General features: G+C 41.5%; 1 protein-coding gene across 2 annotated transcripts in view; it reads right to left on the reverse strand.

Moving 5' to 3' along the window:
* Window positions 1-15,402, reverse strand: part of APBA2 (amyloid beta precursor protein binding family A member 2) — a 284,025-nt gene that overhangs the window by 41,234 nt on the left and 227,389 nt on the right. For both annotated transcript variants that reach the window (XM_075208107.1, XM_075208106.1), the window contains one exon: window positions 8,347-8,466. In XM_075208107.1, the coding sequence (XP_075064208.1) occupies window positions 8,347-8,466 (120 nt within the window). The remainder of the gene's footprint in view (window positions 1-8,346; window positions 8,467-15,402) is intronic.

Consider the following 15,402-nt stretch of genomic DNA (forward strand, 5'->3'; position numbering starts at 1 on the left):
ATTAATGGAACAGCAGGGCAACTGATGAGATAGAAAGATAAAGACTCAGTATGCAGGGACAGCAGAGTGAGCTACAGAATATATGTCTCTATCTTGGCACCAGGTAACGGACCACCATTAAGACCACAGACTGTAATGGTAGGCTCAATCTTCACAGGAAAAAATCCAAAAGAGCTGGCAAATTCGACATCCAGCAAGTTCCCAGTAGCACCACTGTCCAAAAAGGCAGAGACAGAGGTAGAACGTGTAACCAAAGAAATCAAGGCAGGAACCAGAAGTGCATTTCTGGAAGATATTATCTGCAGACCTAGACAGACCTGTTCCTCGTTCTCTAGGCCTGCTCTTTTCCCAACTTGTTAGGACAAGAGAGGACAAGATGGACCTTGTTACCACAGTAGAGACAAAGTCCCAGGGTATGTCTCCTTATTCTTTCTTCCGGAGAGAGAAGGTATTATCTCAATTTATCTTACAAATTAATTCATACCTCGCAACTGTCCCTCAGAATCGGGATTGTCCCACCATCCCAGAAGCCATGACATTTGTCCTGACTTGCTGGGAATGTTGGGAGGTATGTTCCATTACCCACAGCAAAACTGTGTGTATGGTTCCTGGCAGCAATGGAGATGTGTCTCCAGGGAAGGGGAGGAGTACTAGGATTAGCATTTCAGAAGTGCCTTCACCCTTCCTGCAACACACACCTCTGTCCATATTGCCCCTTCATTACTTCACTCAACTCTAGTGAATACTCATGAACTGTTGTCCTATTTAAATTCAATAGTTATAACAGCCTCACCCTGTCGCCAGAAACTAAATGACACACATCTTACAATCAACTTTCCTATCTTTCTTTCTCCCTGCTTCTATTAGCTGCTGACATATCACCAAATCCAGGTCCCCCCCACTTCTCCCACACACATATATCTGAACGCTACCGAAATCCAGCAAACCTCAAACACATCACCTGTCTCCCATCTCTTTCAAAGTCCTTTAAATGTGCCCTTTGGAATGCATGCTCTGTTTGTAACAAACTTACCTCCGTACACAACCTCTTCCATTCAAACAACCTCAATCTACTAGCAATAACAGAAACATGGTTCACACAATCAGATACTGCCTCACCTGCAGCCCTTTTCACATGGTGGCCTCCATTTCACCCACACCACCAGACCTGGAGGCAGACAAGGAGGTGGGGTTCTACTACTTCTATCCCCACAATGCACATTCACAGTTCTACGAAATGTCCCATCACTCACGTTCACATCTTTTGAAGTACATACTGTTGGGATTTTTGACCCATTCTCTATGTGTATCGCTGTGATCTATCGCCCCCCTGGACCCCACCAACAATTTCTTGAACATTTCTCTGCATGGCTCCCTCACTTCTTATCGTGTGACATCCTCACCATCATCATGGGTGATTTCAACATCCGTTCTGCTAATCCTCTTTCCAATGCTGCTTCAAAACTGCTCTCTCTAACCTCCTCACTTGACCTCTTCCAGTGAATTGAATCTGCTACTCATCTGGATGGCCACAGTCTTGATCTTGTTTTCTCTAGACTATGCTCAGTTTCTAATTTCCTTAACACTCTTTTCCCCCTCTCGGATCATCACCTTATTAGTTACTCACTCACTCCCAGTTCTTTAACCTCCCTGCTGTCAAACTCTTCCAAGCCTCCTCATACCCGCAGGGATATTAACTCTGTTGATTTTCAACAGTTTTCCACCTCTCTTCACCTTCTCTCCCCAATTTCTACATTCTCCACCCCTGATATGGCAGTTTCTGATTTTCACCATACCCTAGCAACTGCCCTTGATCAAGTGGCTCCAGTGACTCTTCATACTCCGTGCAGACTTCGTTGTCAACCGTGGCACACTAAAGTAACTTGAAATCTACAAAAACTTTCCTCATAAAGCAGAATGTCACTTGTGTAAATCTTGTACCTCTAATGATTTCAGCGCATATACTGCTATCTACCACTCCTATCGTAATGCTCTGGACACTGCTAAACAAGCATACTTCCAATCTCTCATCTATGCTCAGACTTCTAACCCCAAATGCCTTTTTAACACATTTAGATCTCTTCTCAAACCTTCCACCCCAAACCCTCGAACTAACATCAGTGCCCAGGATCTTGCCTTCTATTTCAAGGACAAGATTGATAAGATCAGACTTGAAATGGTATCATCACCCTCGACTAGCAACCAGCATCCTATGACACCCTCTCTTCAATTGATCACACAAATTAAGAGGACGTTTCTACTTTCTTATCTTCCTACTCTACCTCTTGTCCTCTTGATCCCATACCTTCACAAATTGGTAGGTCCTTGTCTCGTGTGCTCATTCCACCTCTAACTAAAATCTGTAATCTATCTCTCTCTACTGGTATTTTTCCATCACTATTCAAGCACACAGTGATTACTCCTATTCTAAAAAAAAACAAATCACCGTTCTATCTCTCAGCTCCCATGCCCCTCCAAACTTCTTGAGAGAATTGCCTATACTTGCCTCACACGTTTCCTTTCTGAAAAACAACCAATTGGATCCTTTTCAATCAGGCTTTCTCTCTCAACACTCCACAGAAACTGCGCTGACCAAGGTTGTCAATGATCTTATCACAGCTAAAACTAAAGGTGATTACTCTCTTCTAATTCACCTCGATCTCTCTGCTGCATTCGACACTGTTGACCACTCTCTCCTCATACAGACGCTACAATCCCTAGGTCTTCAAGACCCTAGGTCCTATCCAGGTTCTCATCCTACCTATCTAATCGCTCTTTCAGTGCTAATTTCTCTGGAACAACCTCCTCTCCGCTTCCTTTATCAGATGGAGTACCACAAGGCTCAGGCCTATGTCCTCTGCTATTCTCTATCTACACCACTTCTCTTGGAAAACTAATAATCTCCTTTGGATTTCAGTATCATCTCTATGTGGATGATACACAAATCTATCTATCCTCTCCTGATCTTTCACCATCTGTGTTGTCTCGCGTTACTGACTGTCTTTCTGCCATTTCATCTTGGATGTCTTCTCGTCAACTCAAACTCAATCTTTCAAAAACTGAATTAATAATATTCCCACCCAAAAACAGAAGCTTCCTGCCTGACATTTCTATTTCTGTTGATAACATGACCATAAATCCCGCCCTGCAAGCTTATTGCCTAGGTGTAATCCTTGACTCACAACTATCCTTTGTTCCCCACATCAACTCTATATTTACATCATGCTGCATACATCTAAAAAACATTTCCAGAATACGTACATATCTCACACAAGACACTGCAAAAACTTTCATTCATGCACTCATCATCTCCTGCATCGATTATTGTAATTCCCTCCTTACTGGTCTTCCCAAAATCAGACTTGAGCCCCTACATTCTATTTTGCATGCAGCAGCTAGATTAATTTTCCTGTAAATAATGTTTCGTCTGCTGAGTCACTCTGTCAGTCTCTACATTGGTTGACTGTTTCTCAAAGAATCCAATATAAATTCTTCTATTGACATACAAGGCCATTAATAAAATTGCACCGACATATATCTCCTCACTTGTCTCAAAATATTTCCCAACTAGACACCTTTCTTCTGCACAAGATCTGCGTCTCTCTTCCACTGTCATCACTTCCTCTCATTCTCGGTTACAGGACTTTTTTCGGGCTGCACCCACTTTATGGAATTCACTCCCTTGCACCACAAACCTTAGTTTGTGGTGCAAGTGTGGTGTAGTCTTCAAACCTTCAAGCGTTCTCTGAAAACCCACCTCTTCAGACAAGCTTATAATATTCCTCTACCACCATCTTAATCTCCCTAGGTTTACCCTATTACCACCCTCTACATATGTAACACAAGACAAAAACCCTCTGACCAACATAGTTGTGTGACTTAGCATACAGCCCACTAAATACTTTGTAACCTTTGCATTCTAGCTGGACAAATATTCAATATGATGTAGCACTTACCCTTGTGTATCATACACAAGGATACCCCCACAGAATCCTTTTCAAACTCCTCACCACCACTTACAAGGCTCTCTCCAACTCTACTGCCCCTTATATCATTAACCTCTCCCGCTCCCAGCACTCGGCCAACGACCGCCACCTCTCATCCACTCTTATCACCTCTTCCCACTCCAGATACCAAGACTTTTCCCATGCAGCCCCCCTTCTCTGGAACGACCTCCCTCGTTCCATCCGTCTCTCTCCTACTCTGTGCTCCTTCAAACGTGCACTCAAAACTCACCTCTTCCTCAAAGCCTACCAACCATCTACTTAACCCCCATCTCCTCCCTTTAGCTCGTCCTCCCTTCTCTCCTCTTGCCTCAACTGGCTCCTCTTGTGCCTGGTCTGTTTACCCTCCCTTAGGATGTAAGCTCGTATGAGCAGGGCCCCCTCCCCTCCTGTCTCCATACCTGTTCTTCCGCTCCGTCTTTACTGCATATGACTGGCCGGAGTTTCTGAAGTATTGGTACTTTTTGTTTATTGTTCTGTATGGTTTCACCCTGTATAGTTTAATGTTAGTACTGTGTGCGGCGCTGTGGATACCTTGTGGCGCCTAACAAATAAATGATAATAATAATAATACCATTGTCTCATAGATTGTAAGCTTGTGAGTAGGGCCCTTTTACCTCTCTGTCTGTATGTATTACCCAGTATTGTTTTATTACTGTTTGTTCCCAATTATAAAGCGCTACAGAATTTGCTGGCGCTATATAAATAAATGTTGTTGTTGATGATGATGATGAAGTGCCAGGCACGCCCTCGGGCCATGCCCATTGTCGTGCGACCAAACCTCTAAAGTGGAGAGTCATGCCCTCTTTTCATGTGTGTCCTGAGTCACGAAGTAGGTATATTAATATCATGTCAACAATATTATGCACATATTTATGAATATATTAATAACGCTGAATATTGGTGCCAATATACATTATTTTGAACATTTGTGGCAGAGAGACCTTTGACAAGATAGAATGCAACCATTTAAAAATGTAATTTTGTGATTATTTTGTGACCTGCATTACCACTGCTATGCAGATGATCTTCAACTGTAGCTGTCCTTTGCTCCAGGTACTAAGAACCCAATATCAATCCTCAATGGCTATATAGAGGTTCTTATCATGGTTACTCACCTTCAAGTGACAGGACTGCATTTGATGCAACCAACTGGGCTTAAGTTCGGAGGTATTGAATTGCCAAACTCTGATCATGCACGTAATATTGTTGTTTTCCTTGATTGTGGCTCGACATTTATACATGAGGTGTCAGCCGTGATCAAATCTTCATTCTTTCATCTTAGGGATAAAATCAAGCATTTGATTCCCCAAGAAGGTCTTCCTACACTCATAAATGCCCCATTTCCTGCTACATAATACCTGTTCTCCATTCCCTTTGCAGGCAGTCTGTAAGATGGTGAATTTGTCTCAATATTGACATCAAAAACCCAACATAATCAGGGTCTTAGATACATGAAACAACTTTTAATTCCCTACACTCCCAATGGCTCACTGCGATCCGCAGATGAAACACTACTAACAGTACCTGTAATATCTTATACTTCATTTGGGGTCTGAGATTTTAGTTTTGTGGCTCCTACTTTTTAGAACTGGCTGTCTTGTCCAATCCAAGAGGCTCCTATCTAGAATTGTTCAAAAACAGACTCAATGCATACCTGTTTATCATGCATTTCATTAATGCACCTCCAGTTTCATAATAGCCATTGCTCAGCTCTTTTAGTGTATTATATTAATCTTTTATATATTTTGTATCATGTGTTTTCATACTGTAAATGAAAAGGGCTTCGAGTCTTATTGGGAGAAATGCCCTATATAAATGTCTTATTCTTATTTTTATTATTTTCATTATTGTTATTATTATCATCGTTGTAGACATTAGTAAATGTAGTTGAGTGCTATCTCCAGCAGATGGTGCCAAATTACTACTAGAGGAACCCAAATCAAAATAATTTGTTTTCTAAACTACAGTATCATTTTAGGGTCTTATAAATCTTTAGGGGCTCATTTATGAATGGGCAACCAAGAGTCTTCACCAGCAGTAACAGCTGTGGGCTTTTTTTTTACTTGCCGTATACATGTAAGGGTTATTGGCGACGATAACATTGGTATAATTGTGTGACTTTTGCCGGCGATGGCTTTCCTGTGTATTTTTAACAAATATCATGGCAGTAATTATACTGCCAACATCTATTATATTATCGCCATATAGGTGATAATACATTAAATTAATTCTAAAAATGCTTTATTCTTTGGATAATTCTTTGAATAACTTTTCTTAATGATTGTTAATTTTTCTTGTTGTTTAAAAAAATAAATGTGTATCTATTTTTCCATATTTGTGGAACTGAAAGTCCAAATTTGACTTTCCGTTACCCAGCACATGCTAGAGCCAGAAAGCCTGAACACACATACTCATATCTGCAGAAACTGGCCTGGCAAAGTGGTATGTTAACCTTTGCTGTCCTGGACCAGTATTGTCAGGGCAACAGAGTACTCTGTTGCCTCAGCTATATATTATTGTTCAATTGCAGCAATAAGTGATGTGTAATCACTGCAATAATTGGAAATACAAGATCCTACTTATTGCCAGAGTAAGGGGCATATTTATAAATAGGGTAGAGTCAATACAGGGTAGAGTAGCGCTTAATATATGTTAATACTGTAAGTCATACATGCCAACTCTCCCGGGAATGTCCGGGAGACTCCCGAATTCCGTGTAGGTCTCCCGGTATCCCGGGAGAGCTGGCGATTCTCCCGTATCTGCCTTTTTCACTAAATTAGAGCCGGCACGAACGAACGGAGGGGATGGGGCTTCGCCTATCGCGTCATTTTGGCCCCGCCCCCAGTGATGTAATCTTGTTTGGGGTCTTTTTACCAATGCAAAAAGGCCCCAAACAGGCATTACGTTACTCGGGTGGGGCCGAAATGACGCGATTCACGAAGCCCCGCCGCCTCCGTCCATATACCCCTCGTGCCCCTCGTGGTTGGCAAGTATGCTGTAAGTATGTATAACAAATATAGTGGTAACCAGATATAGTATGCAGTATTATCAAAACGCTGCATTTGGTTCTTATTTAAAAACACATAAGTGGCACAGAATGCAATTCACATGATGAAGAAAGAAACCCAACTCCTGTTTATCAAGACCTTGTTCTCACATTGGGCATTATTATTGTTCTTTTATTTATATAGCCTCAAATATTCCACAGCGCTGTACAATCAGATAACTTTATTCAGATGCATCAGTCCCTGCCACAGTGGAGCTTACAATCTATAACAGTCCTGGACAACCTTTGGCCCTTCAGGTGTTGTGATACTACAAGCCCCTGCATGCTTTGCCTGTAGGTTGGCCAGGCCTGATCTACAATCTTACAATATTATACCCATTCTTGCCCACTCTCCCGGAATTTCCGTGAGGTTGCCGACAAGTATGATTATACTACAGGATCACACACACCATGGCCAAATTAATCCCAAGCGATTTAATACACCAGTGTTTCTTTGGGCCAAGGGAGGAAGCTGGAGCACCAAGAAGAAACCAGATGTATGAAGTATTTTATGCTGCTGGGACTCTCCTTAGTTACTGTAAAGACACATTTTTAAGGAAGTAGTTGATGCTTGCTGCCGTTTATTCACTGAGCTTTAGATTGTATTGCTCATAACGAGGTGATTGAAGTTATGACTTGTAAGCAAGTGATTCCAAATAATTACATACTATAATTGTATGTTGTCTGTTCCTCAATATACAATTACATATAACTCATCAGTAACCAATTACATGTAGCTGAATACTGAGATATAATCCACTACAAAAATATATTTTGTTTTCATTATATCTGATGGTTTGTTTAACACCCCTCCATTAACATGTTGCTATGTTTACAGAATGTAAGTTGTCCCCTAAGACTCTATATCAACATCAAAAACACAATTAATATCTTGACAGTAACGAAAAGAAAACTAACCAATATATTACCAAACATATTTAAAAAATAACCTTAACAATTCAGGAATATAAAATTAATATGTGTAACAAAAGGCCTGTACAAAATCTTGATACACAAATATTGGACACATATTCTCTATAGAAGGGTGTATCTAACCTTCTCTGCCTGAACTTCAAAGAACTGCTCAGCTGCTCAGTGTCAGTGGGTTTCAAATCTCAGTGTGCCTGATCAGATATATACAGCAGCAACTTCTTACATGTAAGTTAGTTTTGCTCTTAGACTTGCTCTTGGGCTATGGTCACATGGATGCTTTGTGCATTCAAAATCTATTGACTGTTTTTAATGAATAACAATGAAAAGGTAAAAACCAGATAAAGTATGTTGTTCACTTACAATTCCATTCTGCACACTGAATCCCAGCTGGTATTTCAGATCAGGTCTCTTGATAAGGACAGTAGTGACAGGTGGACAACTCACAATGTTCAGCTTCAACTGTGTTTGATTCTTAAGGCCCTGTACAAATATAAGTATGTGCATGGTGAGTTGTCATCAACCATATAAGATATACCCTCTACTGAGGCACTGTAACATCCTCACATAGCAAGCAACAGTATCAGTACTAAAACAAAGGAGATTATGCATTGACCCTAGATACATTGCCATCGCTTATAGGGATGCACATCTACTCCTTCAAATTTGTTTATTTGCCAGCATCAGGTGAGGGGGCATTTGCCTGGGACCCTGCACCCACAGGTCTCCATTTTATAAAAATGGTACAGGTCTAATAACTTGTTACCCATAGTGCTAACTGTATCCCAAAATAGTAGCTCCCAACCAAAGGTGGGCTAGGCCAGTGGTAGAGGACATCAGCCCCCTGGACTATTACAGTTTTGGGTCTGGCTGCTTTCAGCCACACAGTGCATGGCCATGACTTAATGACTGGCAGAGGATGCTCTCCAGCCTTTCCCATTGCTGCACACTTACTGGATATCTGTCATTCCCAGTAGATGGCTAATAATATGCTGATTGGTGAATGGCTAGAGGAAGGTCCCACATACTCATTGGTGAATGGCTGGAACTATCGACCAATCAAAGTGGTGGGAGCTGTCTATTGAGTATGGTGTTCCAAATCAACCAAACTCCTTTTACAGTATGCACTGAGACAGCATGGGATTGCGGGGGCGTGGTTATTAATTTGGGCTGCCACCAGCGATCTAGGGTCTGAACTTTCTCAACAGCAGAGATTGGGGAGCGAGGGGTCTGCATTATAAAGCCATCCAGGATCTGGCATTTTCATTATAAAACACTACAGGCCTGGGGTCTTTATAATAAAACCACCAAAGATTTTCAGGATCTGCAAAGTGACACTGCCAGAGATTTTTGGTGCACTGCAAAGACACCAGATATTTTGGAGACCTACACTGTAAAACCACAAGTGATCTGAGGGGCTGCATTTTAAAGAAGTCTCCAGAACAAGGTTTCCTTTGAATAGAAGACACCCATATGAATTGTTTTGGCTAGTGGTCAAGAAACTGCTCTCTGTAAGTATATTGTTTAGTAAGATGATTTCTTTATTCTATATTGCTCATTAAAAGGCTCTGTGTATTGTATAGAGGTCACTAGAATGTTACCTGTACATATACGGTTATTAATATGTACTCTGTATTGCATAGGAGTAACAAGTATGACCTCTGCATTACATAAATGACATTAGAATGATATCTGTATTGTATATAGGTCACTAGGATGCTCCCTATATGTATGTATTAATGTCCCTAGAATGATCTATATATTGTATGTAGGTCATTAGGATGCTCTCTGTAATGTATAGATGTCACTAGGATGCTTCTATATTGTACAGAGGTCTCTGCATTGTATATACAGGGTCACACTGCCCCCTTTCCATAGTGGGGGCTAAAACAGTGCCCTCAGGGCATGCACCAAGTTGAGGGGCAGTCTGAACCTCTGTTGTACTGAAGAGTTTCCTGCTCAGGCTGTGCTCCAATTGGTTGAGTGACATAACACAGTCACTTAGCCAATTGGAGCATAGACATACCCGCTGTGCTAAGCCACAGAAAAATAAGTTGGAGACAGGAAGATGTTAGTTTGTGGAAGTAAGTGTGTGGAAGGTAGTGTGTGTATGTATGTGAAAGGCTTCTGGCAGCAGACAGATTATGTTTAAATTAATTGATGTTTCCTATAGGCGTTACAATGAAGTGAGATGAGGGAGATATTAATTACTTTATTTATAGATTCAAACAGCCTGCATTGGTTTCTGTATAATTAACAAATACCAATACAAAAAAATATAATTTATCTTGTGGATTGATCACACTCCCTCTATTGGCTGGCTTGACCCTATGGTGGCTGCCTTTAAGAGGAACGGTCTCATTTTGCAGTGGTGCACAGACAATATTTCATGGGCCCTTACCACTGCAGTACCCCGGTGGGCCCTTCATGCCCCAGTCTGACTCTGTGTATATATGTCCCTATAATGCTTTCTGTGTTGTATATACAGTCAGGTCCATAAATATTGGGACATCGACAAAGTTCTTATATTTTGGGCTCTATACACCACCACAGTGGATTTGAAATGAAACAAACAAGATGTGCTTAAACTGCAGATTTTCAGCTTTAATTTGAGGTAATTTACATCCAAATCAGGTGAACAGTGTAGGAATTACAACAGTTTCTATATGTGCCTCCCACTTTTCAAGGGACCAAAAGTAATGGGACAAACTAAACAATCCTACATCAAACTTTCACTTTTTACTACTTTGTTGCAAATCCTTTGCAGTCAATTACAGCCTGAAGTCTGGAACGCATAGACATCACCAGACGCTGGGTTTCATCCCTGGTGATGCTCTGCCAGGCCTCTACTGCAAATGTCTTCAGTTCCTGCTTGTTCTTGGGGAATTTTCCCTTCAGTTTTGTCTTCATCAAGTGAAATGCATGCTCAATTGGATTCAGGTCAGATGTTTGACTTGGACATTCCACTTGTTAGCCTTACAAAACTCTTTGGTTGCTTTTGCAGTATGCTTCGGGTCATTGTCCATCTGCACTGTGAAGCGCCGTCCAATGAGTTCTGAAGCATTTGACTGAATATGAGCAGATAATATTGCCCGAAACACTTTAGAATTCATCCTGCTGCTTTTGTCAGCAGTCACATCATCAATAAATACAAGGGAATCAGTTCTATTGGCAGCCATACATGCCCACACCATGACACTACCACCACCATGCTTCACTGATGAGGTGGTATGTTTTGGATCATGAGCAGTTCCTTTCCTTCTCCATACGTCTCTTCCCATCACTCTGGTACAAGTTGATCTTTGTCCCATCTGTCCATAGGATGTTGTTCCAGAACTGTAATGGCTTTTTTAGATGTTGTTTGCCAAACTCTAATCTGGTCTTCCTGTTTTTGTGGCTCACAAATGGTTTACATCTTGTGGTGAACCCTCTATATTCACTCTTGTGAAGTCTTCTCTTGATTGTTGACTTTGACACATATACACCTACCTCCTGGAGAGTGTTCTTGATTTGGCCAACTGTTGTGAAGGGGTTTTTCTTCGCCAGGGAAAAAATTCTTCTGTCATCCACCACAGTTGTTTTCCGTGGTCTTCCGGGTCTTTTGGTGTTGCTGAGCTCTCCTGTGCGTTCTTTCTTTTTAAGAATGTTCCAAACAGTTGATTTGGTCACACCTAATGTTTTTTTCTATCTCTCTGATGGGTTTGTTTTGATTTTTCAGGATAATGAGGGCTTGCTTCACTGATATTGACAGCTCTTTGGATCTCATATTGAGAGTCGGCAACAACAGGTTCCAAATGCAAATGTCACACCTAGAATCAACTCCAGATCTTTTACCTGCTTAATTGATGATGAAATAACGAGGGAATAGCCCACACATGTCCATGAAATAGCTTTTGAGTCGATTGTCTCATTACTTTTGGTCCCTTAAAAAGTGGGAGGCACATATAGAAACCGTTGTAATTCCTACACCGTTCACCTAATTTGGATGTAAATTGTCACGAGCCGTGGCGGTACTCACAGCCGCCGCGGCTCGCTTCCCGTGCGCCCTGGCGTCCCGGCCGTCACCATGACGACCGGGACGTCATTTCCTCTTCCTGCCCGGCTGTCACCAAGGCAACGGCCGGACGCTTCTACTATAGCGCTGCGTCCCGGCGGTAGGCGGGCGCATGCGCATGACAGGCAGGCTGTGGGCTGATATTACAGGCATTAGTCTGCATCTGTGTATTTCAGGGACAAGCCCTGATTGACCCTGTTCTGTATGAGTATTAGCCTGCAGCTGTGTATCCAACTACTGATTGGTCTGTATTTTGTATTTAAGGCAATGAGGTCTGCTGCCTCATTGCCGGTTATAGCGTTCTGTCCTCAGTTCTGCTGCCTGCTTGTGCTATCCATTTTGGTTCCTACTACCTTGGATTTGACTACCCGTGTTTTGACCCCTGCTTGTTATTGGACCTGTGACCCTTCTCTTCTGACCTTGAACTTTTGCCTGGAATTCGCTTCTCTGCCTGTGAGTTTGACCCTTCGCTTGCCCTTGGATATTGCATCTGTGCCTGTGACCTTTTTGACCTAGGATTCTTCTTATACTACAGTCCACCAATCACTCCACTTCTGGGAACTCCTTTAAGTCAGTATACGTTACTCGACCCTCGGTCGGCCCGCAGCCCAGTCTGTCCCCACCACTAGGGGCTCCAGCGAACACCTGGCCTTCAGAGTAGTTTCCGAGTTTCACTGTACTGACTTGGGAGTTCCTAACATAAATACCCTCAAATTAAACCTGAAAGTCTGCAGTTAAAGCACATCTTGTTAGTTTCATTTCAAATCCATTGTGGTGGTGTATAGAGCCCAAAATATGATAATTGTGTCACTGTCCCAATATTTATGGACCTGACTGTAGGTCTCTAGAATGGAGTTGTAGGGTAGAGTTCCAGAGCGCAAATAACTATGTATTGAAGGATGTGTGATGGTTATGGGTAGGAGTGAAAGTAAATGAAGTTTAATAAAATGTGATTTTTATTCACACTATGAGAAATCAAACAAACAAAGCAACTATACACTAGAAGTGCATAAGCACAGTAATGTTCTCAAGGTAATAATCACAAAGTTCTGGCCATAACAAAATAGCTAGATGACAAAAATACTTGCAAGCATATTGGTAGGTGCCAGCGGTAGCTGGGGCAGATACTCAATGATGAGGGAGATCCTGGGGGATCTCCCTGAAGCCAGCGACCAAAAGTTGGCAAGTATGATTGTACATCAATAAATAAGGTCCCTAGAATGCACTCTGTATAGTGTGGAGATTGCTAGAATGCTCTGCATTTTGTATAAGCTTCACTAGAATGCTCTTTGTGTTGTTTAGTAGTAACTAGAGTACTCTCTGTATTGTGTATCAGTCAATAGAAGGCTATGTGTATTGTATGTATGTTACTAGAATGGGGCTGTGTTGTATTTGATTATAGCTGTTTGACATAACAGTTTGCATTGGGATTTCTTAACCAAATTGGACATGTCTAGCTTTCTAGTTAAAGAAATATTAATCCAGTCTATATGAAGGTAAAACACCTAAGTAATAGAGCATAATCACCCTTAATCACTGGTATTGCATTAAACGTTATGTGAAATGTGAGTACATTTTACATGCAGTGGTTAATCAGTGTTTACATTTACAGCCAAGGGTGGTGAAAGGACAAAGGACACTCCCATGACCACAATACGATCACTTGCAGTGAAATAGATTAAATGTAACATACAGAGTAGATTTACTATTATTCATAGTTGCCAACATTGGCAGCTTGTGTACCGGGAGGCAGGCAGGTGTGTGGGGGCGGGGCTCAAAGGCCCACCCCCTCCGTTTAATTTGCCGAGCTGCCGGGAATCCGGAGAATTGCCTGCTTTCCCGGGAGTCCAGGGGACAGACCCAAATTTCGGGAGTCTTCTGGACATTACGGGAGAGTTGGCAAGTATGCTATTATTGTTCCCACTATGTGATTTGTTTTTGCTTGGTCACACGGCATATATTTATATTTTGTTAGGGTACTATATTATTCATTTTTATTTTAGCAGACTCAAATTAGACTGGTAATGAGAGAACCAATCTCATGTGGCAAAGTTGCCAACATTTAAAAAAAAAAAAAATCATGGACACTTTGCTGCTGAACCAGGGCACAAAACAAGTTGCATGTGATACTGTTTTGACAGATCTTGGAGCACTACAATCCCCATCATGTCATGTTTACTGCATTTGGTAATAGTGTGCATGTTGACATTTTCATTACTCCTCTTCAATAAATTTTAACTTCTAAAGCCCAGAGAATATGAGTAGACAGTAAGAATTACATCTAACATTCAGAAAAATAGGAATTTTAGTGTGCGGTTGGTCAATGCTGACATACAGGGACATTCTCAGGATAACCCCAGGCTGTCTGTAAATAGCACAATGGGGGGAACATTTTCTGGTAAGAACAGAGTATATATTGTCATTCTGTTAGGCAGGGTAGTCCTCTGAGGTTAGTTCATGTTCCTTCAGCATTCAGCAGTATTAATATCCACTTGCTGATAGCATAGTGGATTTTATCAGTGTTCCCATCAACTCTGTACTTGTAGCTTAGTTTCAAGAGCAGATTAAGTAAAATGATAGTAGAGCATGATGTATTACACTAGAATATATTTTAAAAATCTTCACTAGGATATATTATAATCAAAGGAGATCATTTCTTCCAGACAAGACATTGCTTATAAACTGCACCAGTCACAGGCAGTGCATACTAGGGTCTATGCATTATGCTAATTTGACATTTAAAAGATGTGAAAACGGTATAGTTGCCATGCATTAACTGCCTAGCATGCAGTCCCCATAGATTAATATGGGGACTGCGATGTTCTGCAATGCATGTAGCTTTGCAAAGCTTTGCTTTGCGCAGACAGGTAATGCCATCTCAGGATGGCGTTACCTATCTTTTCCTATTGGATTCTGCTGAAGCCTCTCTGGCTTCACAGAATCGAATACAGTATAAGTGCTGTGCACTCCTTTCACTGGCAGAGCTAGGCTGCCGATAAACAGGTAAAATACTTTGCAGCACAGGGGTTTTGCGCAAGTCTTGAAAAGAAGGGAGAGGCTTGTTGGATTCAGGCGGAACATCAATATGCAGTGCAGCGTTCTTCTGCGATACATATTGATAAATTCTGCATCCCTACTGTCACCAATCATGTTTAGACCCCACTATGCTGTATAATACGGTGTACAGACAGCCTAAAAGATTACTAACCTGACAGTAGAATACACATATCTTTTACCTGTGTCCCAATCCTACTGCTTCCCAGAATGTTACATGCCAAGGATACCGGGCTGTGGTGTTTTTTCTAGTGACTCTTCAAATAATTAACTATTAATTAATAAAGGGTGCTCATTAATGATAAGAATGA

This window comes from Mixophyes fleayi, chromosome 4, assembly GCF_038048845.1.
Source record: "Mixophyes fleayi isolate aMixFle1 chromosome 4, aMixFle1.hap1, whole genome shotgun sequence".
NCBI lineage: Eukaryota > Metazoa > Chordata > Amphibia > Anura > Limnodynastidae > Mixophyes > Mixophyes fleayi.